This window comes from Macrobrachium rosenbergii, chromosome 23, assembly GCF_040412425.1.
Source record: "Macrobrachium rosenbergii isolate ZJJX-2024 chromosome 23, ASM4041242v1, whole genome shotgun sequence".
Lineage (NCBI taxonomy): Eukaryota > Metazoa > Arthropoda > Malacostraca > Decapoda > Palaemonidae > Macrobrachium > Macrobrachium rosenbergii.
Window position 1 is genome coordinate 35,685,278 of NC_089763.1, and position 25,149 is coordinate 35,710,426.

Consider the following 25,149-nt stretch of genomic DNA (forward strand, 5'->3'; position numbering starts at 1 on the left):
TCTCTCTCTCTCTCGTTTCCTAATCCCCTCTGCGTCTGACCACCAAAATGCAAAACAGCATTTGCACCGCAGTTGATAAATAAGCTTTCCAATCTCGGCTGTGATCCCTCTTACAAAAGAGAGAGAGACCCTAACGTCCCTTGCACATTCTGGCCAAAAGAAGAAGAAGAAGAAGAAGAAGGAAGAAGAGGAGGAGGAGGAGGAGGGAGGAGGAGGAGGAGGAGGAGGAGGAGGAGGAGGAGGAGGAGGAGGAGGAGGAGGAGAAGAAGAAGAAGAAGAAGAAGAAGAAGAAGAAGAAGAAGAAGAAGAAGAAGAAGATAAGTTACCCAACCCTGCCTGTGAATTACCAGACAAACTCCAGGCTATTCATCTTCGAGACAGCAGCAGCATCTCTTGCACATAATTCTTCTCTTTGACATCGTCCTTTCAATGTTTCGTACCTTTTTTATTTATTACATTCACATTTTCTCTCTATGCTACGTCCTTTTTTTTTTTTTGTTGCTGCAGTAAGCAACGTTAAGTACAGTTTATGTACTCGCTTGCGCATGCTTGTGTCTGTCTGATTGCTGTCGCGAAAAGTGATGGATTTCAACTGATTAGGTTTTGTTAGATGGGTCCATACTCAAATGCAGATATGGGCGAGAAGGGGTAGGGATGGTGGGGTCCTGGCTTCTTGTTTGCAAGGGGAGGGGGGCCTTATCAGAATTGGGTAAGGTATGAGCTCTCTGGATGTTTTCCAGCTATCTCCGTCAAAGAGGTTATACCTTTTAGGCCCTGTTCGCTTGTTTATCTGCTTGTTAGCAGGAATATGTAAAAAAAATCAAGTGTGTGGATTTTTACGAATTTTTACCAAAGGTGGGTCTTGTGACTTGCAACAAACGTTTGGATTTTGGAAGAGAGGAATGTAAGTTTAGAAGAAAAGGGACCATGACTATTTGACTGACACATTAACTTGATTAAACTATCACTACTACTACTACTACTACTACTACTAATATTATAATTATCTATAGAATGATTAAACTATCACTAATACTACTACTACTACTACAACTATAATTATTTATAGAATGCACTTGTCACATTCACATGACACATGTATTTTCACATCAAGACACAAACACCTCTTAACTCTCGATTTCCTCACACTTTTAAATTCAGTTACTTTTGTAAGATTACATTCGTATGGGAAACATTTGAAGACCCTCTTACTTCTACAGGTGGGATTCGAACCAACGATTTCACCTGGAAGGGTGAAAAGGCAACATCACTCTAACCGAACATACGTAGGTTCGATTCCTAATCAGAAGGGTAAGAGTTTCTGTATTAATTTCTTCTTGGGTTTCAATGCTTACAGAAGAAAAAGTATAAAAACACACTATACTCAGATCATTATAGAGAAATGGCTCTCTCTCTCTCTCTCTCTCTCTCTCTCTCTCTCTCTCTCTCTCTCTCTCTCTCTCTCTCTCTCATATTATTCTTCATTTCCATGAATATTTTGCTTGACCGCACAGTCACCAAAGCACGCACATGCGCACTAATCATCAGGAAACTCTGACCGCCAACTCTTCCTGCAGTTCGCTTTTTTTCCATAATTCCAAGTCGTTTTTCTTTTGTTTTCAAGTTTTAATGAATGTGATATTGTAGAATTTTTTTTTACCTTGTCTTATTCTTTATTTCTCTTCCTAGCTTTCTCAGGGAATAGTTTAAATAATGGTGGTTTCTTTCCTACTCTCTCTCTCTCTCTCTCTCTCTCTCTCAGTCTCGGTTCTCTCTCTCTCTTGCCTCAGTGGTTGATTTTGCCAACATTTTGTATTTGTTTTTCTTTACATTTCCTGCTTTCTCTCCACGTTTTCTGCAGGCCAAGATAACTGAACTGTGGTTCTCCCGCTACATTAGTCCCTATATCCAGAAACGTCTGTGTTCTTTAACCACAATTGCTCGTTTCTCTTTTGACAACTTTCATTTCACAGATTTCTCTTCGTATTAATACATATTCAACTAGTACGAATTAAATGCACGCAAAAATCTCCCAGACTTTGATTATTTCAGACCAGCAGAAAATCATGGCTGAAAGCATGGCCACCGTCTCATTTCAAACGCGGAGGCCAAGCAAAAACTATTCTTGCATTTAAACCAACATCCAACCAGTCTTCCTTTACCCTACACGGTTCTCATTAAGCCTGTCACCCGAAATATAAAGAGCGCTTAGCTCCAAGCTGCTATATCGTCATTGACCACTGCCGGTGCTTATCCCTGTACTTAACATCCTCCCACGATATCGTAAAAGTCAAAGGACATGGATGTAGTCGTTGTAAAGGATATCGTCTTTGTGAATTGTAAACAGCGTTCTTCTTCGCTCGGAGGAGAATTGGACGCGAGGTCTCACATTGGCTCGGGGGGCTTTTACGAAGCGGAATAAATAGCTGAAGGTTTCCTGGGGGAAGGGAGAGGTTAAATAAAAGGGAAGTCTCGAATTATATTAAATTACTTTAGAAGGAGATCAGCTAAAACATCACTGGGGAGATTTGTTTTAAAGGTAGTATAATAATAATAATAATAATAATAATAATAATAATAATAATAATAATAATAATAATAATTTTTATTATTATTATTATTATTATTATTATTATTATTATTATTATTATTATTATTATTATTATTATTATTATTATTATTACTGAGCAAACATTCATACGGAAAAAGCCAAATATTGCCAAAACTTGTAAAGCAGGTTTCTCCAGAATGTCAAGACAGAATTTAGATAGAAAAACAAAAAACTTTCAGTTCGACAGGACAAGTAACTCCGAAGATGCCCTTAATGCCTTCTCGTCCTCGAATGATGAAACAGAAATTATGCAAATCAGCTAGAATCAAAGGAAGAGCAAAAGAGGCCTCGCGTGGTTCTTAACATAGAATTAGCAATGCAAAAAGGCCACGGAACACAGCACTACAAGTCACGCGCGCCGAATGAAGGCAGTTGTTCGAGTAAGCACTGATTAGCTGCAAAAGGAGGTGCATGATTTTGACAGATCTATTCAGGAGTAAGTGGCTGGTTGGCTGCTGTGGACTGAGAGAGAGAGAGAGAGAGAGAGAGAGAGAGAGAGAGAGAGAGAGAGAGAGAGAGAGAGTGTTTAAATATACCTTTATCAAACGATAGAACTTCAGAATATCAAATACTTCTAGTTTTAAGTTAGCCTTGTACCACTGTTTATTGAAAACAGATGCTAACATTATCTTAGAGAGAGAGAGAGAGAGAGAGAGAGAGAGAGAGAGAGAGAGAGAGAGAGAGGTAAAAACATGTAAATTGACCAAGAAAATAAATATTAAATGTATTCAAAGCGTGATACGAATGATTTTTTTTTTCTTACAGCGGTGTCGCACGACCCATTGTTTCTGTCACACCAGCACGTTTTTGTCACGAGAGCAAGCTTTTCCTTCACATGAACATTTTTCTGTCACAAGAGCACGTCTTCTTCTGCCATTTGAGCACTTTTTTAGTCGCACTTTCACGCTTTACTGTCACAAGAGCACGTTTCCGCCACATAAGCTCGCTTTTTCTGTCACACGAGCACGTTTTTGTCACAAGAGCACATTTCCTGTCTCACAAGTACATATTTTCTGTCACACGAGCACGTTTGTATGTCACAAGACCACGTTTTTCTGTCACACGAGCACATTTTTCTGTCACAAGACCCCATTTTTCTGTCACACAAGCACATTTTTCTGTCACAAGACCACATTTTTCTGTCACAAGCCCACATTGTTCTGTCATATGAGCACATTTTTATGTCATAAGAGCACATTTTTCTGTCACACAGGCACATTTTTATGTCACAAGACCACATTTCTCTGTCACAAGACCACATTTTTCTGTCACACGAGCACATTTTTGTGTCACAAGACCACATTTTTCTGTCAGAAGACCACATTTTCTTGTCACAAGACTACATTTTTCTGTCACACGAGCACATTTTTGTGTCACAAAACCACACTTTTCTGTCACACGAGCACATTTTTATGTCACAAGACCACATTTTTCTGTCACAAGACCACATTTTTCTGTCACAAGAGCACATTTTTATGTCACAGGACCACATTTTTCTGTCACACGAGCACGTTTTCTGGCGAATCCAGCATACCGCCAATAGACGTTGCACCAAATAACCGCCAGTGAAGAAAAAACATAGAAAACCTCATCAACAGTTCACCTCTCATCGTCCTTCAGGAAAACACGTCATTACGAGCAAACATTGGCAAGATTCAGGATCTTGCCTGCGTGCTCCCCCGTTGCCTGTGTTGCCTTCCGGGCAATCATTATAACCCATTACAGCTTGCAACACATTGCCAGTTCGGTGCATGGATCTTTAACGGTGTATTTTTACACCTTTTAAAATAAGTTTCACGGCCGAACTGGAACTTAGATTACGTGTCGATCGTAAATTTATGTGACATGTGCTAATGATAATTCGCCCGGGCTTTGTTACAAAGGCGTCAGTTCGCGAAGGCTTTGTTACCTTTGCTTTTTCATTCTTTCTCATTGTCAAAGCATAAATATAAATTGTTTTGTTTACAGTAATAAACAGCTCAGTCGGATCAAAGACATGCCTTTACGAGCAGACAAAGAATGTTTGCTAAAAAAAGATTCATGAATTAATAATAGTTACCAAAGAGGATCTGGTTAAAACGCCCACGTAACCTAGATGCGGATTCAGTATTTATGTATTTATGTATGTATATATATGTGTGTGTGCGTGTGTGTGTTTGGAAGTTTGTACTTTGTAAATTAAATAATCTGGAAAGTAATACATCCCGTCTTAATGAAGCTTAAAACGGGTGATATACACAGAAGTTGTGTGGTTATTTTGTAATATATATATAATATAAATATATGTCAAGATTTATATATATTTATATTATATATAATATATCTATAGGAAAAAATGTTGAAAGCATTTTGAACTGAAATAAAAAAAAGAGGGACAATAAAAAAGAAATGGAAAAATGTTCAAAACGAGACGCCGCCCCATTACTACATAGTGTGGATCCATCGAGACATCCCGCCCAAAAAAGGCGATCAGTCTTCAAAACGCCCCGCCCAGGGTACACACACAATCACCTCCTTCTGACCCCCAAAAGTCTTGCCCCTGCCGGGCGTTCGATAGAATGGAAATGTTTGTTTAGCTCGGCTTTTCTTATTGATGAATTCAAATGATTTCGCCAGGCCGATGTTATCTTGAGGTGTGGTTTGTAATGGGGAATATGTAGCTTTTTTTTTTTTTTTTTTTTTTTTTTTTGAGGGTCTACGTGTGTGTGTGTGTGTGTGTGTGTGTGTGTGTGTGTGTCTGCGATTGTGGGTGTTGAGTATGCGTGTTTGATGTGATCGAATGTATTAGTCTCTCTCTCTCTCTCTCTCTCTCTCTCTCTCTCTCTCTCTCTCTCTCTCTCTCTCTCTCTCTCTCTCTGAGAGTGTGAGTGCGAGCTGACAGCAATTACTAAGTACTTCTATGTGCGTTTCTGTTTGATTGTTATTGTAAAAATGTGTATGATCTGATAGTAATTGTAAACTCTCTCTCTCTCTCTCTCTCTCTCTCTCTCTCTCTCTCTCTCTCTCTCTCTCTCGTTTCTGTTTGATGGTCATTGTAAAACGTGTATGATCGTGATAGTAATTGTAAACTCTTTCTCTGAGTAACTGTACGTGTTACAACTGAGTGTGTGTGTGTTCTGACGACAGAAATTTTCAAGCCTCTCTCTCTCTCTCTCTCTCTCTCTCTCTCTCTCTCTCTCTCTCTCTCTCAAAACCAGTTACAAAAGCACCTCCAGCGACGCTGACTGATCCTTCATGGCCCGCGTCCTGACAGATACATGGCTGAGAGACAAGGAACAACCTTTCCCACACATCCAGCAGACTGGAAAACTTAAAAAAAAAAAAAAAAAAAAGTTGGCGAATGCCTTTTCAGCGAAATCATTTTCGCCCGCGAAATCCCCAAGGGAGGGAACAGGAGTTTTGTGTTGGGTCCTGCACGTCTAAAGGACTGACAGGACTCTCACATTAAGAATTTTTTTGTCCTCGTTGTGTCTGGCTCATACTTTCACATACTTTGTACTTTTTTCAAGGGTTTTCTCCCTCGAAGTTGAGAGAGGGGGGAATATTATAAAAAAGAAGGGTATAGTGGGTTGTTATTTTTCCTTGTGGTTTTATGTATACAATTTGTTATACTTTTCCTCCAGGGTATTTTGCAAAGTATATGTACATGAAAACAAGCATTTTGACGTTATATCATACTTCTCTATCATCAAAATAATTCATTAAGATCTCTGTGTCCTGATGGTAGTAAGGGTATTCTTTATTATACTCTCTTCATTTGTTATACTTTTCCTCCAGGGTATTTTGCAAAGTATATGTACATGAAAACAGGTAGTTTGATGTTAGGTCTTACTTCTTGATCATGAAAATAATCCACCAAACTCTCTTTTTCCTTGTGACAGTGAAAATATACTTTCTCATACTTTCTCCAGCGACTAACCTTGCAGATTTCATGAAGTGAAGGAAAGGTTTTGCCAAGGATCTTTCTCCTTGTGCTAGTAACCTTATACATTCTGTGCACTTGTCCTATACTTTATTTAAGACTGTTATTTATCCTATGCTTTCTTCAGGACTGTTATTTATCCTATACTTTCTTCAAAGACTTTTACTGCATATAAAACCCTCATACCCTGATAAAACCGTCATACCCTGATAATACAAAGTTAAACAACATCTTTCTTAGATACTTCACACCTCAAAGGCTATCAAAGACACGTCTGCTAGGGACACTCTGTCCTTACTGCATTCTTTCTCTAATGCTACATCCTTAAGAGATTGGCTCCATTAAAGTAAACTTTAACGGAATTATAAACATAATACCACAAGGAAAAAATAACCCACTACCCTTGTGTTTTTATAATATTTCCCTCTCTGTACTTCGGGGGAGAAAAACCTTCAAAAAAAGTGCAAAGTATGTGAAAGTATGAGCCAGACACAACGAGAACAATGAGAATTCTTAATGTAAGTGCCCTGTTAGTCCTTCAGACGCGCAGGACCCAAACACAAAACTCTTGTTATACCTCCTTTGGGGATTTCGCAGGTGAAAATGATTTCGCTGGAAAGGGATTCGCCAACTTTTTTTTTTTTTAAGTTTTCCAGCCTGCTGGCTGTGTGGGAAAGGTTGTTCCTTGTCTGCTAGGAACTCTCTGTCCTTCCTGCATTCTTTCTCTACTGCTGCATCCTGAAAAGGTAAGCTTTACGGTAAGTGACTGAAGTAATTGTTATAAGGCGTCATCTGTTAAATGAACCATAGTTTCTAAGATTTAGCACTGATATCTTTGTCCTTGGCAGATCAGTAGCGCTTTAATTTGCAGAGGTTATCACCAGGCATTGATATATGAAGGTTGTAAGCCTTATACTACTTCTGCAATCAGCATATTGTTTATGCAGTTGAACCTTGTGCCATTTGGCTTGAAAGCACCTCCAGCTGCAGTCATCAAGGTGATGAAGAGGCTTTGAAATGGTTGCCACCTGTCACGCTGTTAATGTAGTCGTTAGTCATTTTCTTCGGGATGAACTTCTAAGGGATGTATGGTACTTCAGACGTTGCTGTAAATATGAAATGTAGCTGGATTTTCCTCAAATGAAGCTTTTAGGTTACAGCATTACATAGGACTGTATCTGCGCTGTAGAACAGGGCAGAACCCATAATGGACTTGACTTGTCAGGGACCAAAAACAGCTAAAATCTTTCGTGGACTCCATTGTTTTTTTACAGGAAATACTTCCCGTAGGGGGTTACTGCCGTCAGTGCACCTCATGCGGTGCACTGTAGGCATTACTTAAGGTTCTTTGCAGCGTGCCTTTGGGGTTAGCTGCAGCCCCTTTAGTTTCTTTTACTGTACCTCCATTCATATTCTCTTTCGTCCATCTTACTTGCCAACCTCTCCTAACAACTGATTTATGTTGCAACTGCTTTGAGGTTTTCCTCCTGTTACACCTTTCAAACCTTTTACTGTCTATGTTACACCTTTCAAACCTTTTACTGTCTATTTCCGTTTCAGTGCTGAATGATCTCACAGGTCCCAGTGCTTGGCCTTTTTAGCCTAAATTCTATATTCAATTTACAGGAAACACTCTCCCAGTTTTCCTACTAAAAGGTGACACTGATAATCTTCAGTGGCTTGATGATCAAATTCAGTTTTATAAAGTTGCAAAATGTATAATTGTGGAACCTATTCATGTCATTCCAAATTGTAATAAATTTTTTTTTTTTTCTCAGGACTGATGCACTGTGAAATTTCGCTGTCGTCAACAAATCATCATCTGAAGGACACAGCGCCTCCTCTCAGGTAAGTTGGAATACCCGTCAGTGAACCTCTTCGCATAATTTATCATAGGATGTCAGTATGCATTGTAGTGTTTGATTAGGTGACTGTCTTTCTCTTGTACTACTAAGCTTTGGAATTCTCTGTCGTGCATCTCTATATCCCGAATCAGGTATCTGTACTCCCATATATATATATATATATATATATATATATATATATATATATATATATATATATATATATATATATATATATATATATATATATATATAGTGTGAGTGTGTGAATTGTTTAGCTTATTTCTGAAGCTGCTTAACAATTTATTTTTAATCACACGGAAACTGTCCTTGCTCAGATCATCACAGTTACAAACAACTGCTTCAAAAAATGTCATGTTCTCATTTAACACTTTAAAGAAAACGAGAGAATTATTATCTCAGAGGGCCAAGTGGACACCTTCCAAATCAAACAAAATCAGTAAATAATGTTGCATGTGTTATTCACAGCGTGGGACAGGTAAAACTCATCAACCCCGTCTTACCTACTGGATGATGAAATAAAAAATTCTCGCAGCGGGTTGCAGACACGCGCGAACATTCAGCCAGCATTCAGGTGACCTTGTTGGTGGGCTGTTTAGATGAAGCAATTCTCACGCGTGGTGTGAGGAGCAAAAGTGCATTTGAAGCTTGATGTGAACCTCTGGACTTTGACCAACCAACAGAGATGTTGGTTTTCGGGCCTCCTTGTAACCCGTTGTTAATCAAGGTCAGACAGTTGAATTATCTTAGGTCTTTGTACTAGAAATGGATTCCCCCGGCTTTTGGGAAATGCTTTGGCCCCCCACCGAGGTCGGTTGGAAATTTCGGCAATGCTATCAGTCACCTTGAACTGTGTGTCATTTGCCATTTACCGGAGGTTATAATGGCGTCACAAAAACAAAGGTCGTCGGCGCTCTTCCGGAAGACTTATAAGGCGTTTTCTCCCGGCTGCCTGGTGTAATAACCTTGTTGAATCATAATAGTGATTTGTATTCGATTTTACTGCGCTCTCTCTCTCTCTCTCTCTCTCTCTCTCTCTCTCTCTCTCTCTCTCTCTCTCTCTCTCTCTCTCTCCACCTGCATAAAGAACGCGCGCACAATTATTCGAGCGAACAGAATACTATGATCTTCTTATTGGGCCTAAGTGCAGCTAAAACTGGGATCATTGAGATATACGAAACTGCTGCAAAGGTGTTGAGGCGGGGGGGAAGGGTTTCAGGATGGGGTGTTGGAGGTGATGGGGGCGGACCACTTAGAGCGGATTCTATTGGCGAGGATTAGATTACACTGCGGATCGAACGAGACCCCCATCAATGGAACGCTGTCTACTCCTGCGTGAATGGACGGCTCTTTGCAAGGTTTGGCTGTCAATGGAGCGATCCGATAAGAATGAGGGATGGAAATTGGTAAGCCATTCTCCCCGTGTGGTGCTACCTACCTATCTATCTATCTGTCTCTATCTATATATATATCTACCTATATATTGTCCTTTTAGATACTGGGCTATGTATCGTTCGTATGAGCCTAATACAATGCTTACGACTGTCCGTATATCGGTCTATTTCCTCATCGTATAGGTCTATCTAACTGTCTATCGTTCTCGAATATCTGTATCTATCTGGCTATTCCACCTATTGTGCTTAGATTCATCCCTCTTACGACTGTCAGTTTATCGGTCTATTTCCTCATCGTATAGGTCTGTCTAATTGTCTACCGTTCTCGAATATCTCTGTCTATCTGGCTATTCCACCTATCGTACTTAAAATTATCCTTCTATTGAATATCCATCGTAACCTTCATTTAGTCACTAAAAGTCACCTAGAAAGCTTTTTCACCTTGACATGTCCCTCGCATTGCAAACAGGTGTCTGATTTTTTTTTTTATAGTCCTATTTAAGCCACCTTCATGGGTACTATTTAGGATTCTACTGTCTGGAGAGAGAGTAGAATAGAGTTGATGGCGTCCTTTCTATATTTGGGTATCGAGAATGAGTCAGCCCTTAACACCACCTCGCCTCTTTCGTTTTGACTCTACCTGGAAATCTGGGATATCTCGCCATAATTCGCAATTTGAAAGCCTTGTAAGGTCTGATGCGTGTAGCGCGCGTGCACACACACACATACACTCGCCATTCTGTCTTGATTTTTTTATTTATTTTGAACTTTTTCTTGAAACTATTTCATAAGCCATAAACCAACTTTAATTAGCAAGAGAAATTAAAAAAAACTATATTTCCCGCCAAAATAAAGAGTATGAGGAGAGTTCCTGGGTTTTATGCGTTGCTGTTTATTTATTTGATTAGGTGTTTAATTTCCTCAAAAGGATTAGACATTCAAAATAGCAATATCTTGCAATTTCCTTACAAGATCAGATAACCTGCAGAGCTCTTAAAAATATAATTGTTGTATATAAGTTCAACGAGACATGCCAGTGTCTGATTTTTCTCTCGGTACGATCTGAACTCATTCATATATGACTGCCTAGTTGTGAAGAAGTAAAAGAAACTGAATTATACAGAATATTTCTAATGACAGGATAAAAATACTTCTGAATATATAAGTAAAAGAATTAATAACATTTTCAATAGTCCAAATAACCTTCAGTTACTTAGGGTAAATTCATATACAACCTTTTACGCTTATGAGCTAAGTTACCAAATGTCGCTATTTTGCAAAACCTCTTTTCTGCTTTTAATTACGTATTTATTATCCTCTCTGTAATTCTTTTGAAATATTGCAACTGTTTGCAACGTTGATGTTAATGGCAATATAATAACTTCATTTACGCGAAAGTAGGAACAATAAGAGTTTTTTTTAATGAGTTGCCATTTTTCCATTTCTTGAGAACTTTCGTGACTAAAGCAGACGACTTTTAGCAGTTTAGCCACATCCCAAGACATAAGCAAGTAAGGAACTGTTTTTAATTACAGCATTTGCGTTTTCCATATTAAAGATCCAACATAAAAGTGAAAATTATCTGATAACAAGTCTTTATGTTTTTATCAAAAATAAATTTTATTCGGTGGTCTATTTTGAACACTAAATAGTTTTTCCTTAGGTGTCCTGTTCTGGTTACCATGGCAGCGACTTTGAACCGACCAATCAGAGTTCATGGCACTAGCCAATCAAAACACAGAATTTATTTCCCGCCTGAACTAAACAACGGCAACGAGTTCCTCGATTTTCTGCGTTGCTGTTTGGAAACTGGCATCCAAATTTGGTATGATTTTTGCTCGTAGAAGTACAGTTGTATTTTTACTTAAGAGTTTTATAGTTCAGGCAATAGGATTTTGCACAGAAAGTTGCAAAAATAAGTTCCCTGCAATATTAAAGAATCTGCAGTGCTGTGGGAAAAGCTGAAATTTATATAACGTTTCTTGACTTGAGCGTGAATTGCAAACATACTTAAATTCCTTTTCAATAACCTCTAATCTAGTTGGTTGCAATACGTTCATTGCAAACCAATCGCGTTGCAAGAGACTTGCCAATAGCTTTGACTTTGGTACAAAGCAAGCTTTAATTCAAAATCATCATAAACGTATAATCTTTTGTGTGAACTCGGTGAGAATTTAGCTGCAGAATTGTATCATATTGCAAATTACAATAAAACACGATAATAGCAAATGCTGCGTATTGTAGCAGAAGCATCCATCTCCTGCCATCTTTGACAATTCCCAACAAATTTCTGCAAGTCTTGCGCACATCTTTGAAACTGAGGCTCCGTACTTGATTTATTTTGTCATAATTAAACAGAGAGGTTCTAAATTTCAATAACATATCGAAGTGGGTAATAATTTTCTTCACTGTCGAGTGATAGGACAAAAGAAAACTTTTTACAAGACAGATCAGTTCTATTTCCTAAAAACATATGAATGAATAAACATATTGAAACGTTCCTATACACTTTTTTCTCCAGTAAACTTCCATCTGCATCCTTTGACATTTTCCAGAATTTACCTAACATTCAACTCCGTCAGAATGTAAAATATTAAAAAATACCACGTTAGTCATTGGTAGGACTAATTTTCGCAGCAGATCAGAAACTCTCTCTCTCTCTCTCTCTCTCTCTCTCTCTCTCTCTCTCTCTCTCTCTCTCTCTCTCTCTCTCTCTCTCTCTCACCTGCTTTGCTTTCATTATGAAACAACAGTTAATTATTATGCTTCAAACACCTTCATCCGTAACAAAGCAACAATAATAATAATAATTAATAACTGCTGGTGCAAAAATGCAATAATAAAAACACGCAAACATTTATAAACTAAACTCGAATTACGAGCGCAAATACCACAATACCTTTTTTTTTCTGGGGACTGTGGGGGGGGGGGGACGGTTGGGAGGTTTCTCTTCAATAAAATCTTTCAGGCAGTTTCTATGCGTCCTTTCAGTTTCGTTGTTCACGGTTGAATGAGTCTGTGAGCCTCTTGAACGTGTCCAAGTCGTCGTATCTCTTCTGAACGCGGCCCTAATGTAAACAAGTTTGGCCTCGTGTCGACATCCGAACACACCGTGTTTCTGTTGTACAATTTTTTTTTTTTTTTTTATTATCTTTATTTTTTTTTTTTTTACAATTTTCTGACAGTAGTTACTGTTCTTTACTTTTCCCCGCTTAATTCTCCAATCTTTTGTAGACTTATTGTTCATCACAACTGTATTTATTTACAATTTTTCACAACTTGATTGATTTACAATTTTTCACAACTTGATTTTATTTACAATTGCTTTCATAATTTCTTTACCTGCCTGAAAGATTTACATTTCACGCCTAATTTTTCTCTCAGTGTGAATTTCTACATTTACGTGATTTCAGTTATAACATTATCTATTTTCCTATTTATTTTCGTTAATGTGAAATATCTCGTTTTTTTATACAATAATTTTACAATTTTGAAGTTTTTATACATATCCATTTTCTTGACTCAATTCTGTATTCAATTATTGGTTGGCTGTTTAGATTAAGCAATTCTTATGCGTGGTGTGAGGAGCAGAAGTACATGTGAGGCTTGATGTGAACCTCTGGGCTGACCAACCAACAGAGATGTTGGTTTTCGGGCCTTCTTGTAACCCATTGTTACTCAAGGTCAGACAGTTGAATTATCTTCGGTTTTTGTACTGCCATTTAATAAAATAATTACACTTTTTTTACACTTTGTAAGATCTAAGAATTAAAATAATCCAGTACTTTTAAAGTTTACTTATCAAAATGATCAATGCAGAAGATAAATATTAAGGGTTGGTAGACGATAGTAAGCCGTCTGATAAATTTGTAGACAAACTTGTAACTTATTCACTTTTTAAGTCTTTATCAAAACATTAGCGATGATTTATTACATCTCGGCTAACGAGCACTCCCATAATTGGCTAATTGAGTTTTGCATATTAATTAGTTATGAATCAAATAACAAAGATTTTACATACGACAGGTAGGCTATAAAGAGTACCTGACGTGTTTCTTTAATGGAATATTGTCATGTGTGTAACTACTTTGTTTGTCGTGTGGATTCTGAATAATAATAATAATAATAATAATAATAATAATAATGATAATAATAATAATAATAATAATAATCGTGCTGTCTTTGAATAAAGAAAAATAAGCATTGCATTATGGACGATAATGAAGGCCTATATTGCACATAAGACATAGGTCTATGAATAGTATCAATTCAAACTAAGATATATCCTACTGCTGATGTGATGTGCATTCAAATAGGGAATTTGTCCCCATCTTTCTGTGTTTGCGAGTTTCTCGTTAGGCGAGTCGGTAGAGTTGTCGGCTAGCACTCGTTAGGCCGGCTAATGAGGAATTAGAGGAATTTATTTCTGGTGATAGAATTCATTTCTCGCTATAATGTGGTTCGGGTTCCACAATAAGCTGTAGGTCCCGTTGCTAGGTGACCAATTGGTTCTTAGCCACGTAAAAATAAGTCTAATCCTTCGGGCCAGCCCTAGGAGAGCTGTTAATCAGCTCAGTGGTCTGGTTAAACTACGATATACTTAATCTGTGTATGAGTGTGTGTATGTGTGCGCATGTGTGTAAACGAGATAATCTACGGATAATCAACTCCACGTTCAAATATCACAAAATCTTAAACAAAAAATATAGACCGACACAATGTACTTCTTAAATAAAATGCAACTGGAAGATTACTTTAATATTATAACCGTCATTTTCCAGACAATGGAATAAACAGACCAACTGAATAGTCAATATAGTTTACGTAATTTTAGAAACTAATGGATAATTATCGGGAAAAGAGAATGAATGAACAAATACAGAACACAATAATATTTATCTATGAATAATAAAGTGTATTCAGTAAGAATGAAAATAGAGGCATTTCTTTACAGTTAAATTAATTAATATAGATGTTTAGCTGATGAAAAAAGTATGTAAGGAATGTGTTTAATTTACTTGCTTATTAATAATGGCTCTTCTCTCTACAAGTACACATACACAGTATATATATATATATATATAATATATATATATATATTAACTTTATCTCTTACACAATTATTCTATGCATTAATACAATTACTAATAGGACCTCATTAAAACTGGATGGTATCTAGATGAGATATTTATTCAGGAAAATACCATCCAGTTTTAATGAGGTCCTGTTAGTAATTGTATTAATGCACAGAACAATTGTGTAAGTGATAAAGTTAATATATATATATATATATATATATATATATATATATATATATATATATATATATATATATATATAATGTCTATTTGAATGTACGCACACGTATTTCATATACAAAATCACAAGTAAATAAATACATACTTGATTCTGGTGTTTCATCAAATCTACTCTTGGCCGAGACATTCCTTGAAATCGCCCTGAACTATAACATGGCACCTTACAGAAACAATTCCGTGTTTACAAGGCAAGAAAAATTCCTCTGCACTGAGCCCGCGTCCATTATTTTCACTTGAAACCGACCCTCTAAACCCACTGACTTTATCCCCATTCAAAAGCTAAAGTGGAATAAGGCAGAGAGAGACTTTAGGAGCTCTGGGTATTCAGGGCACCAAGTATTTACCCTTTTTCATACCCGTACGGAGCCATTATTTTCACTTAGCCGGGGACCCTAAAGCTATCGAACAGCCTCCAGCGTGCAGCTCTTCACCAGCAGCCCGAGGTGATGACGTCACAGGAGCGCTTTGTCAGGCGTCTCCCGAGCTTCGTGTCATCCAACTTGGCACCAAGTTGGTATAATTATCGTCTTGTCTTACGCAGGTGCAAAGGTGAAGCCATGCACGTCCTTTAACGTCTTATCTCACAAGCGAACAGTTTTTCTATGCCAGCTCAAAATTGAGGCCACGCGCCTCTAATTAGGCAATATTACACAAGCGAATATTTTGAGCAGACTGGTACTAAATTCAAGTCACGTTTATTCATGTGATTACCTGACTTATTTAGAGTTATCTACGGTCTACTTTCAGTTAACACCACACACGCACGAACACACAAGACATCATTTTTGCCACCAATACAGGAGATACGATGCGAAGTTTTGTCGTGACGCTGAAAAAATAAAACACGAGAAAAATGTAGCACAGCAACATGAGATCTGCCTCTGGCTCTGCGCTATCAGAGTCGCCGAGATTCCTAGTCGCAAGCCCCGTTTCTTTATCTTTTCACGCTGTAAAGGAGTCTGAAATATTCTTTACTGAATGTCACAGGGCTGATAACAACTGATAAATGAAGGGTGATGAAACAGGAAGGATAACAATGAAATAAAGTGCAACAAAAGACAAAGAATTGTTTTCAATTGGAGCTGAAGAATTCCCTATCTTGCGAAGCTATTAATAACTTGCAATGATTAAGAAGAGGAAGTAATATAGAATGCAATGGTTCCTTCACAAATCCAAATAACCCCCAAACCCCATTTATAACCCCTACCCCTCACCTAAGAACTTGGGTGGGGGGAGGGGGGTTAAATTTTAGGAAGCGTCCCGGACTAAAAAGTTAATCATGGGACATACGATATTCTTGCAGCCACAACATACGAAAGATGACACGGCGTTGCCAAATGCACGATAACGTCACAGCAAATGCGATTCAACTTTGATGATGATGATGATATCTTTGACAAAAAGTTATCCATTTTATTATTATTATTATTATTATTATTATTATTATTATTATTATTATTATTCACTGAAAAGAAGGGAAACGCAAGTGGTTTGCGTTTCTAAAAACCTGGGGATTTAGCCTATATAATTTTTAAGAGAGAGAGAGAGAGAGAGAGAGAGAGAGAGAGAGAGAGAGAATATTTTGCATTTGTAAATTTGTAAATGAAGGAATAAAAATGCTGAATTGCATTAAGAAAAGCTTTAAATCACAGAGAGAGAGAGAGAGAGAGAGAGAGAGAGAGAGAGAGAGAGAGAAAAGCAAGTAGTAAGATCAAAGCTGCTTGCGTTTTCAGTCTCGTTAAAGTACACAAGATCGCAAAGGACGCGTTGTAAAGAGGAAGACAAAGACAAACCCTCGACAGCTGAGCAACAGCTGAGTACCTGAGGAGGAGATACAAATAAAATGGAGTCTTTCAAACAAAGAAAACAATGACAGCAGTACATGGGTGTCGAGTCAGACAAATGGCGTCTGCGTGGTTCTTTGAGAATGGATTGATGTTGAGTACTTTTGTATCCTTGTGGTTATTAGCTGCTCTCTCTCTCTCTCTCTCTCTCTCTCTCTCTCTCTCTCTCTCTCTCTCTCTCTCTCTCTCTCTCTATATATATATATATATATATATATATATATATATATATATATATATATATATAGAAATAATCAACACACAATCACGTGTGGAACAGAATTAAATTTCTGACACATCAGGATCGAACCCAGGTCTTTCAGTTGAAAGGCAAGGGCGTTGTCTTTCAGTTGAAAGACCTGGGTTGATCCTGATGTGAGTCAGAATTTATATATATGTATATATATACATACATACATATATATATATATATATATATATATATATATATATATATATATATATATATATATATATATATATATATATATATATATATATATATATATATATATATATATATATATATATATATATATATATATACATATATATATATATATATATATATATATATATATATATATATATATATATATATATATATTATACTCTATATATATGTATATACATACTCATATATATTCTCTCTCTCTCTCTCTCTCTCTCTCTCTCTCTCTCTCTCTCTCTCTCTATCTCTATATATATATATATATATATATATATATATATATATATATATATATATATATATATATATATATATTATATATATAAACACAGAGAGATACACATATTATCTGATAAACAGAGAGAGAGAGAGAGAGAGAGAGAGAGAGAGAGAGAGAGATGGCCAAATGAAATTTTTCAAGTTCCTCTGTGCAATTTATGCACCCCGCCCTTGGCTATGGCTAGTGGTCAGGAGAATGCGGTTCACAGACTTCATAAACATCGAACCGAAAGTCTGACCGGCTTATGAGGTCATAAATTGGTGCCTTGCGCGAACGTTAGTATTATTGGAACCATTTCTCTCTCTCTCTCTCTCTCTCTCTCTCTCTCTCTCTCTCTCTCTCTCTCTCTCTCTCTCTCTCTCTTTCTTTCGTTTTGACCAAAACGCAACTTATTACTTTTAACGAACTTTTCGATAAGTCATCTTTATTTTTGTTTTTTTCTCCCTAAGGTTATGAAGTCGTAAGGTTATTTTTATTTTTTGTGAAATGCATCAATTTCTATTTATATTTTTCCCACTAAAATAGTGAGGTTATATAGTAGATTTATTTTAGAAAGGAATTAAATTTTTTTCTAGTTTATTCCAAGTTGGTGATATCATTACCTGCACTTTTTTGAGAACGTGAATTAATAATACCTTTTGTAATCGCTAGAAATATTTCTCTTTTTACAATTTTCCGTTAGTTCTCTGTTATTAGGTCATAAGTTAGTACCCTTTTGTAATAGTAACAAGTGAAAGTTTCTGTTCTTATCTATCTGCCAGTTTTGTGTTTCCAATTGCCGTTGACCGATAAAAAAAAATAATGTGATTGTTTGCAACAAAGTGATTAATAAAAAAAGACATGAAATTCGCGCGAAATTAATCTCTCTCAAAAAAAATTACAAAAGACAAATTAAATAAACTTGCTCTCGCTATCATTACTAAAAAAAAAAAAAAAGCAAAATCCAAAAACACTTAGAGTAACGTGCATAAATTAATTCACGTGACTAAATTGTGTTAATGGGTCAACACCCGCTGTCTTGCGGCCCCCCCCCCCCGAAAAAAAATAAAAATAACAATAAAAAAATAGAGAAGACACGTGTTGGTGCCAACATTTCGAGTAGGTTAATCTGTTGGGGGCTGACCCCCAAATACTGGCTTGCCAATGTGGTGGACCCAAGCAACTAGTGACTAAGAGACTCAGCAGTCAGAGAGAGAGAGAGAGAGAGAGAGAGAGAGAGAGAGAGAGAGAGAGAGTTTTGCATTTTGTAAATGAAAATAAATGTTGTAAAGGTTTTAAACAGAGAGAAAGAAAGAGAGAGAAAGAGAGAGAGAAGAGAGAGATGCCATTTGTAAATCAAAGGAAATGTAACTGTTAAACTGAAACAGAGAGAGAGAGAGAGAGAGAGAGAGAGAGAGAGAGAGAGAGAGAGAGAGAGACTTTTGCATTTGTAAATCAAAGAAAATAAATGTTGAAATACGAAACAGGTTTTAAAACAGAGAGAGGTTTTAAACACTTTTGCATTTGTAAATCAAAGAAAATAAATGTTCACATTAAGAAAGGTTTTAAACAGAGAGTTTTAAACACATCTGTAAATCAAAGAATATAAATGGTAAAGAGAGAGAGAGAGAGAGAGAGAGAGAGAGAGAGAGAGAGAGAGAGACTTTTGCATTTGTAAATCAAAGAATATAAATGGTAAATCACATTAAGAAAAGGTTTTAAACAGAGAGAGAGAGAGAGAGAGAGAGAGAGAGAGAGAGAGAGAGAGAGAGAGAGAGAGAGAGAGTGCTTTGATGTTTGTAAATTAAAGGAGAAAGAAAGTCAACATGCCTTAAGGAAATTCTGTTAAACTGAGAGAGAGAGAGAGAGAGAGAGAGAGAGAGAGAGAGAGAGAGAGAGAGAGAGAGAGAGAGAGAGAGACTTTTGCATTTGTAAATCAAAGAAAATAAATGTTGACTCGCATTACGAAAAGGTTTTAAACAGAGAGAGAGAGAGAGAGAGAGAGAGAGACTTTCGCATCTGTAAATCAAAGACTATAAAAGCTAACTCACATTACGAAAAGGTTTTAGAGAGAGAGAGAGAGAGAGAGAGAGAGAGAGAGAGAGAGAGAGAGAGAGAGAGAGATAGCAGCACCAGTTCATAATACAGGATTATGGACACTGTATCTTAGCAAAGTATAACCTGCTCATTTAGTAGAAACAACTTCAATAAACAGGTGTGTCAAGGACATAACCATCACCGCTTTGCAATGCCAAGTATATTAACCAAGTCTTGTTTTCGTTCTTATGGGCATTAGACGCAACAGCAATTTGTTCGGTAAAAGCATAATCAAGTTTTGATGATCATTTTCAAACCAGCAAAAGCACCATAAAAATACAAAACTTACCAAATATAAGTAATAAAGAACTAAACAATCAGTCTCCACAAGGTTTGTTTACGTCGCGGCATCCTTAAGGACAAATCAAACTCACCCTGACAGGTGTATACAAGCGTCGAATTGGGGAGAGTTCCGCTTCCTCTACCCCGTCGACGTCTCAGGTGCCTCCGACGGGCACGGCGCGGCTCGTGGTCGTCATCCAAGTCCCCTCCGTGGTCGTGCTGCCTCTTCAGCCGACGGCGACGTCTGGCGTCGGCTTCGGACGCCAACAAGATAACCGAAAGAAGAAGAAAGAGCACGACGCTCCGGGAAAGAAGCATTTCTGAGTCTATGGCTGTAGTCACTTCACTGATCACGCGTTACAGTGCCTTTGTAAATTACGCCATGGCAATAATAATTTTCCTACATGATCACTGCAAAATCTTCGCGTATTTTTATATATATTTTAAATTTACTAAGTCGATTTTATCACCTAAATTCACCTCTTATTTTTATTTTAAAACGCAGCCAACAACATCTGACGAAAACTAAAAGTTACATAAAAAATACGTCGTATAAATGTCTGCTCAAATCAGGCCGCCAGATTAAAACTCGATCCACGAATAATCAATCCACTTCAATTCAATTCGGGCAACTAAGCCGTGCAACGCTGGCCAGTGATGGCAATCTGGGAGCACGGGTAGTATTCCCCACCACTTCTCAAAAGTCGGCGTCCTACTGAATGACTTAAGAGAGGCAAAGCAGCAGCCGCCAGGGTGGTACACACACGAGAGAGAGAGAGAGAGAGAGAGAGAGAGAGAGAGAGAGAGAGAGAGAGAGAGAGAGAGAGAGAGAGAGACCCGCCAACGGCCGAGCGAGCTGGAAGGGAGGAGTGTGTAAACTTGACTCCCGGGCAGACTGTCTTGCTTAAGAAAAGTGAATTCTTGAGCCAGCTAAACTTGAACCGCTTTTTTTAACTCTCAGGGATTCGTCTCCGTTGGTTGGTCAGAGTTCAGATGTGCACACCAGGCTTCTCACTTCCCTTCACGCCTTACCACAATTGAGGGTCGCCTCTGGGCAAAGGACAGTGTTGGCATATGGCCAGCTTTGGGATTTACAGTCTTAAGTTCACGAGTCTTCAGCGAACTGCAAGGAATTTTAAGAGATAATTAATGGCTGTTAACTACAAATTCAAGTCTGATAGAATACAGATAATTTTTTTATAATAAAACAAATATATTTCAGTGCCAAGGGAAATGGGACGGTCACAGAAAACAAAAACTGAGCCTCGAAATTCGAAGAAAAAGTCATAGTACTTCAAACCCTTTGTTTTGACCACTGCATCAGCGTTTTATACCGGAAAGGCCATCGTTTATAACCAATTTATATTCAGTGTCAGGTCTACGGGAGAGCAGGTCAAAGGTCTGACAGCTCAAGGGGGAGGGGTTTGAAAAATTTAACATCAGTGTACTCAACCAGATGCCGCTAACACGTCAAGCCACAAAAGCGACAATCTAGAAAGCGACTTCTTCGAAGAATTCTCTTGTCGGTGAATCATTCATACCCCCAACCAAGTCTTCAGGTCTGTCCCCCCCACCCCACCCCACCCCTCCCCGACATTCATCTCTGTTGCTATTACTTTTTGCTCTCCCCTTCACATGGCGTCAAATATGACGCACTTTTTATAGACGGGTGTCCTCTTGTGTCATTCTGAGTGTCGACGCAGTAGGAGCGTGAAGCGTCTTAGGGAAACGACATTATGGCTAGTCGAAGATTCATTGCAGGGTAAACAGCCTCTTCGTTAGATATGATATCACACCCTAGTTTCCCCTCCATCTTTTATCGCGAACAGTAAAAACCTTTCTCTGCAATAATGAGGAAAATATTCAGGGCATTTTTTGTCAAAAAAATGGGAAAAAATTGATTAATTGGACGATTTGGTATATAAATTACCTACCAATAGAATACATGAAGTGAAAACGTTGGGAAAAAACTCTTCCGTAATAAATTCGTGTAATCCATAGGCCTACATACTTCAATACTCTCGTGTAATCCATAGGCCTACATACTTCAATATTCTCGTGTAATCCATATGCCTATATACTTCAATATTCTCGTGTAATCCGTAGGCCTACATACTTCAGTACTCTCTTGTAATCCATAGGCCTACATACTTCAATACTCTCGTGTAATCCATAGGCCTACATACTTCAATATTCTCGTGTAATCCATAGGCCTACATACTTCAATACTCTCGTGTAATCCATAGGCCTACATACTTCAATAGTCTCATGTAATCCATAGGCCTACATGCTTCAATACTCTAAATCAATTTGCCGGGTATAAATAGTACTTAAATGTACAGTACTCGACATTACATACTCGTCGAATTAAATGAAAGTATTACAGTATGGAAGCCTAGGAATTATACGAATTTGAAGAAATAAAAAAAAAATTTTCACTTCGTGTATTATAGCAGCAAATAATTTAACTACCAAATCGCTCAATTAATCAGTCCTTTCCTTCGTTGCGTCATAAACTCGTGCCCTGTATAGTTTCCTTAATAATGTACAGAAAGGTTGTTAGATTTTTATCATTATCATTAGGAAGAAGACCTGCTCTCAAAGTGGTACTATCAAAATGAGACAACCTTTATTTGGTAAAATTGCACACTATTCCTTAAGGAACAAGCCACTGAGACAATTAATTTCCTAAAAGAAAAAAATCACGAGAGGAGAAATATGGTAAAATATAGAAAAAAATAAACAACTATCAAATAAAGTCATTATATAAATAGGACAATTACAGCACAGCATTACACCCTCTTATAAACTTGGGACATCAAAATAAATAACACTTCACTTCTTCTTCTCCCTTTATTCTATGAGACATTACGCAAAAAAACTTTGTGACTGGTATTTGAATATCCATCTTGAGCAACGGAAGAACAAGTTGACCTTTCTAGGAGTATTACATATTGCAACACCTACTGAAGCTAAAGAATTTCTACAACACGACATGTCAATTAGGATTGAATTGAATATAGTATTTAGGCCAAAGGCCAAGCACTGGGACCTATGAGGTCATTTTGCGCTGAAACGGAAACTGACAGTAAAAGGTTTGAGAGGTGTAACGGGAGGAAAACCTCAGAGCAGTTGCACTATGAATCAATTGTTAGGAGAGAGTGGAAAGTCAGAGAGAAGAAAGGGGATATGAAAGAGAACCTTAATGCCTACAGTGCAATGACGGCACTACCCCGCTACGCGGAATGTCAATTAGAAGAAAAAAAAAGAAAGGCGTGTTGAAAAGACAGGAGTAATCGGGCAGTGCTTGATAAAATCCACGGCGTTTACACGTACAATTTCATCTTGGGTCATGCCTATGTTTGTATTCTTTCAAAGAGCTTTTACGAAATAAATAAAGAGTTTGTTGGATTTTGTGTCATTACTACATAATGGAGGAGCACGCTGAGAAATGTAATGGAGAATACGAATATCTGTAGGCACATTTGAACATTATTTGGTTAGAGCACATGTTAAAAGTTTAAATTGGTGAAGAAGGGATAAAGATATGACAAAGACATGACTGTAAATGTAATGAAGTGAACTTGGTAAGAAGGATGTTAGAACACATAAGAAGAAATTATTTGAAACAGGGTTAAGGTGAAGAAATGGAGGTGTAAGGAGTATACGAACAGCGTAAAATTCGAGGATGGGGCCATGGGCTCAGCAAAGGAGTGTTTGCGGGTATTTGGTGGTAAGTGGAGAGAATAAAGTGGGGGATGAAGGGAGAGGAGGTTAAGTAAAGGGAGAGAGACTATTTGAGGTGCATGTAGCAGTGTCTGCCTTCTTACAAATGAGTGAAATAAAAAAGGGCATTTACTTCTGACTCGGGGATCAAATTTTCTATCTCTTGTAAATTGCTTATTATGAGGAACTTTGACCAACCATAAATTACTTATTTTGAGGAACTTTGACCAACCATAAATGACTTATTTTGAGGAACTTTGACCAGACCACAAATTACTTATTTTGAGGAACTTTGACCAGACCATAAATTACTTATTTTGAGGAACTTTGACCAGACCATAAATTACTTATTATGAGGAACTTTGACCAGACCATAAATTACTTATTATGAGGAACTTTGACCAGACCATAAATTACTTATTATGAGGAACTTTGACCAGACCATAAATTACTTATTATGAGGAACTTTGACCAGACCATAAATTACTTATTATGAGGAACTTTGACCAGACCATAAATTACTTATTTTGAGGAACTTTGACAAGACCATAAATTACTTATTTTGAGGAACTTTGACCAGACCATAAATTACTTATTATGAGGAACTTTGACCAGACCATAAATTACTTATTATGAGGAACTTTGACCAGACCATAAATTACTTATTATGAGGAACTTTGACCAGACCATAAATTACTTATTATGAGGAACTTTGACCAGACCATAAATTACTTATTATGAGGAACTTTGACCAGACCATAAATTACTTATTTTGAGGAACTTTGACAAGACCATAAATTACTTATTTTGAGGAACTTTGACCAGACCATAAATTACTTATTATGAGGAACTTTGACCAGACCATAAATTACTTATTATGAGGAACTTTGACCAGACCATAAATTACTTACTATGAGGAACTTTGACCAGACCATAAATTACTTATTATGAGGAACTTTGACCAGACCATAAATTACTTATTATGAGGAACTTTGACCAGACCATAAATTACTTACTATGAGGAACTTTGACCAACCATAAATTACTTATTTTGAGGAACTTTGACCAGACCATAAATTACTTATTATGAGGAACTTTGACCAACCATAAATTACTTATTTTGAGGAACTTTGACCAGACCATAAATTACTTATTTTGAGGAACTTTGACCAGACCATAAATTACTTATTATGAGGAACTTTGACCAGACCATAAATTACTTATTATGAGGAACTTTGACCAACCATAAATTACTTATTATGAGGAACTTTGACCAGACCATAAATTACTTATTATGAGGAACTTTGACCAGACCATAAATTACTTATTATGAGGAACTTTGACCAGACCATAAATTATTATTATGAGGAACTTTGACCA

General features: G+C 37.2%; 1 protein-coding gene and 1 long non-coding RNA gene across 3 annotated transcripts in view; one reads left to right on the plus strand and one right to left on the minus strand.

Moving 5' to 3' along the window:
- Positions 1 to 8,386, plus strand: part of LOC136851497 (uncharacterized) — a 21,401-nt gene extending 13,015 nt beyond the window's left edge. Inside the window, exon 3 of the long non-coding RNA XR_010856895.1 lies at positions 8,312 to 8,386. This is a non-coding gene — a long non-coding RNA (uncharacterized lncRNA). The remainder of the gene's footprint in view (positions 1 to 8,311) is intronic.
- LOC136851496 (uncharacterized) overlaps positions 1 to 20,943 on the minus strand; it is a 98,907-nt gene extending 77,964 nt beyond the window's left edge. The window contains exon 1 of one of the 2 annotated variants that reach the window (XM_067125632.1): positions 20,136 to 20,943. Coding sequence is in view for 1 of the 2 variants with exons in the window: in XM_067125631.1 (XP_066981732.1) it covers positions 15,196 to 15,237 (42 nt within the window). In the remaining variant the exon portion in view is untranslated. Of the gene's footprint in view, positions 1 to 15,195; positions 15,332 to 20,135 lie in introns of those variants that run through there. The other variant, XM_067125631.1, reaches the window with a different exon arrangement.
- Positions 20,944 to 25,149: the final 4,206 nt, after the last annotated feature.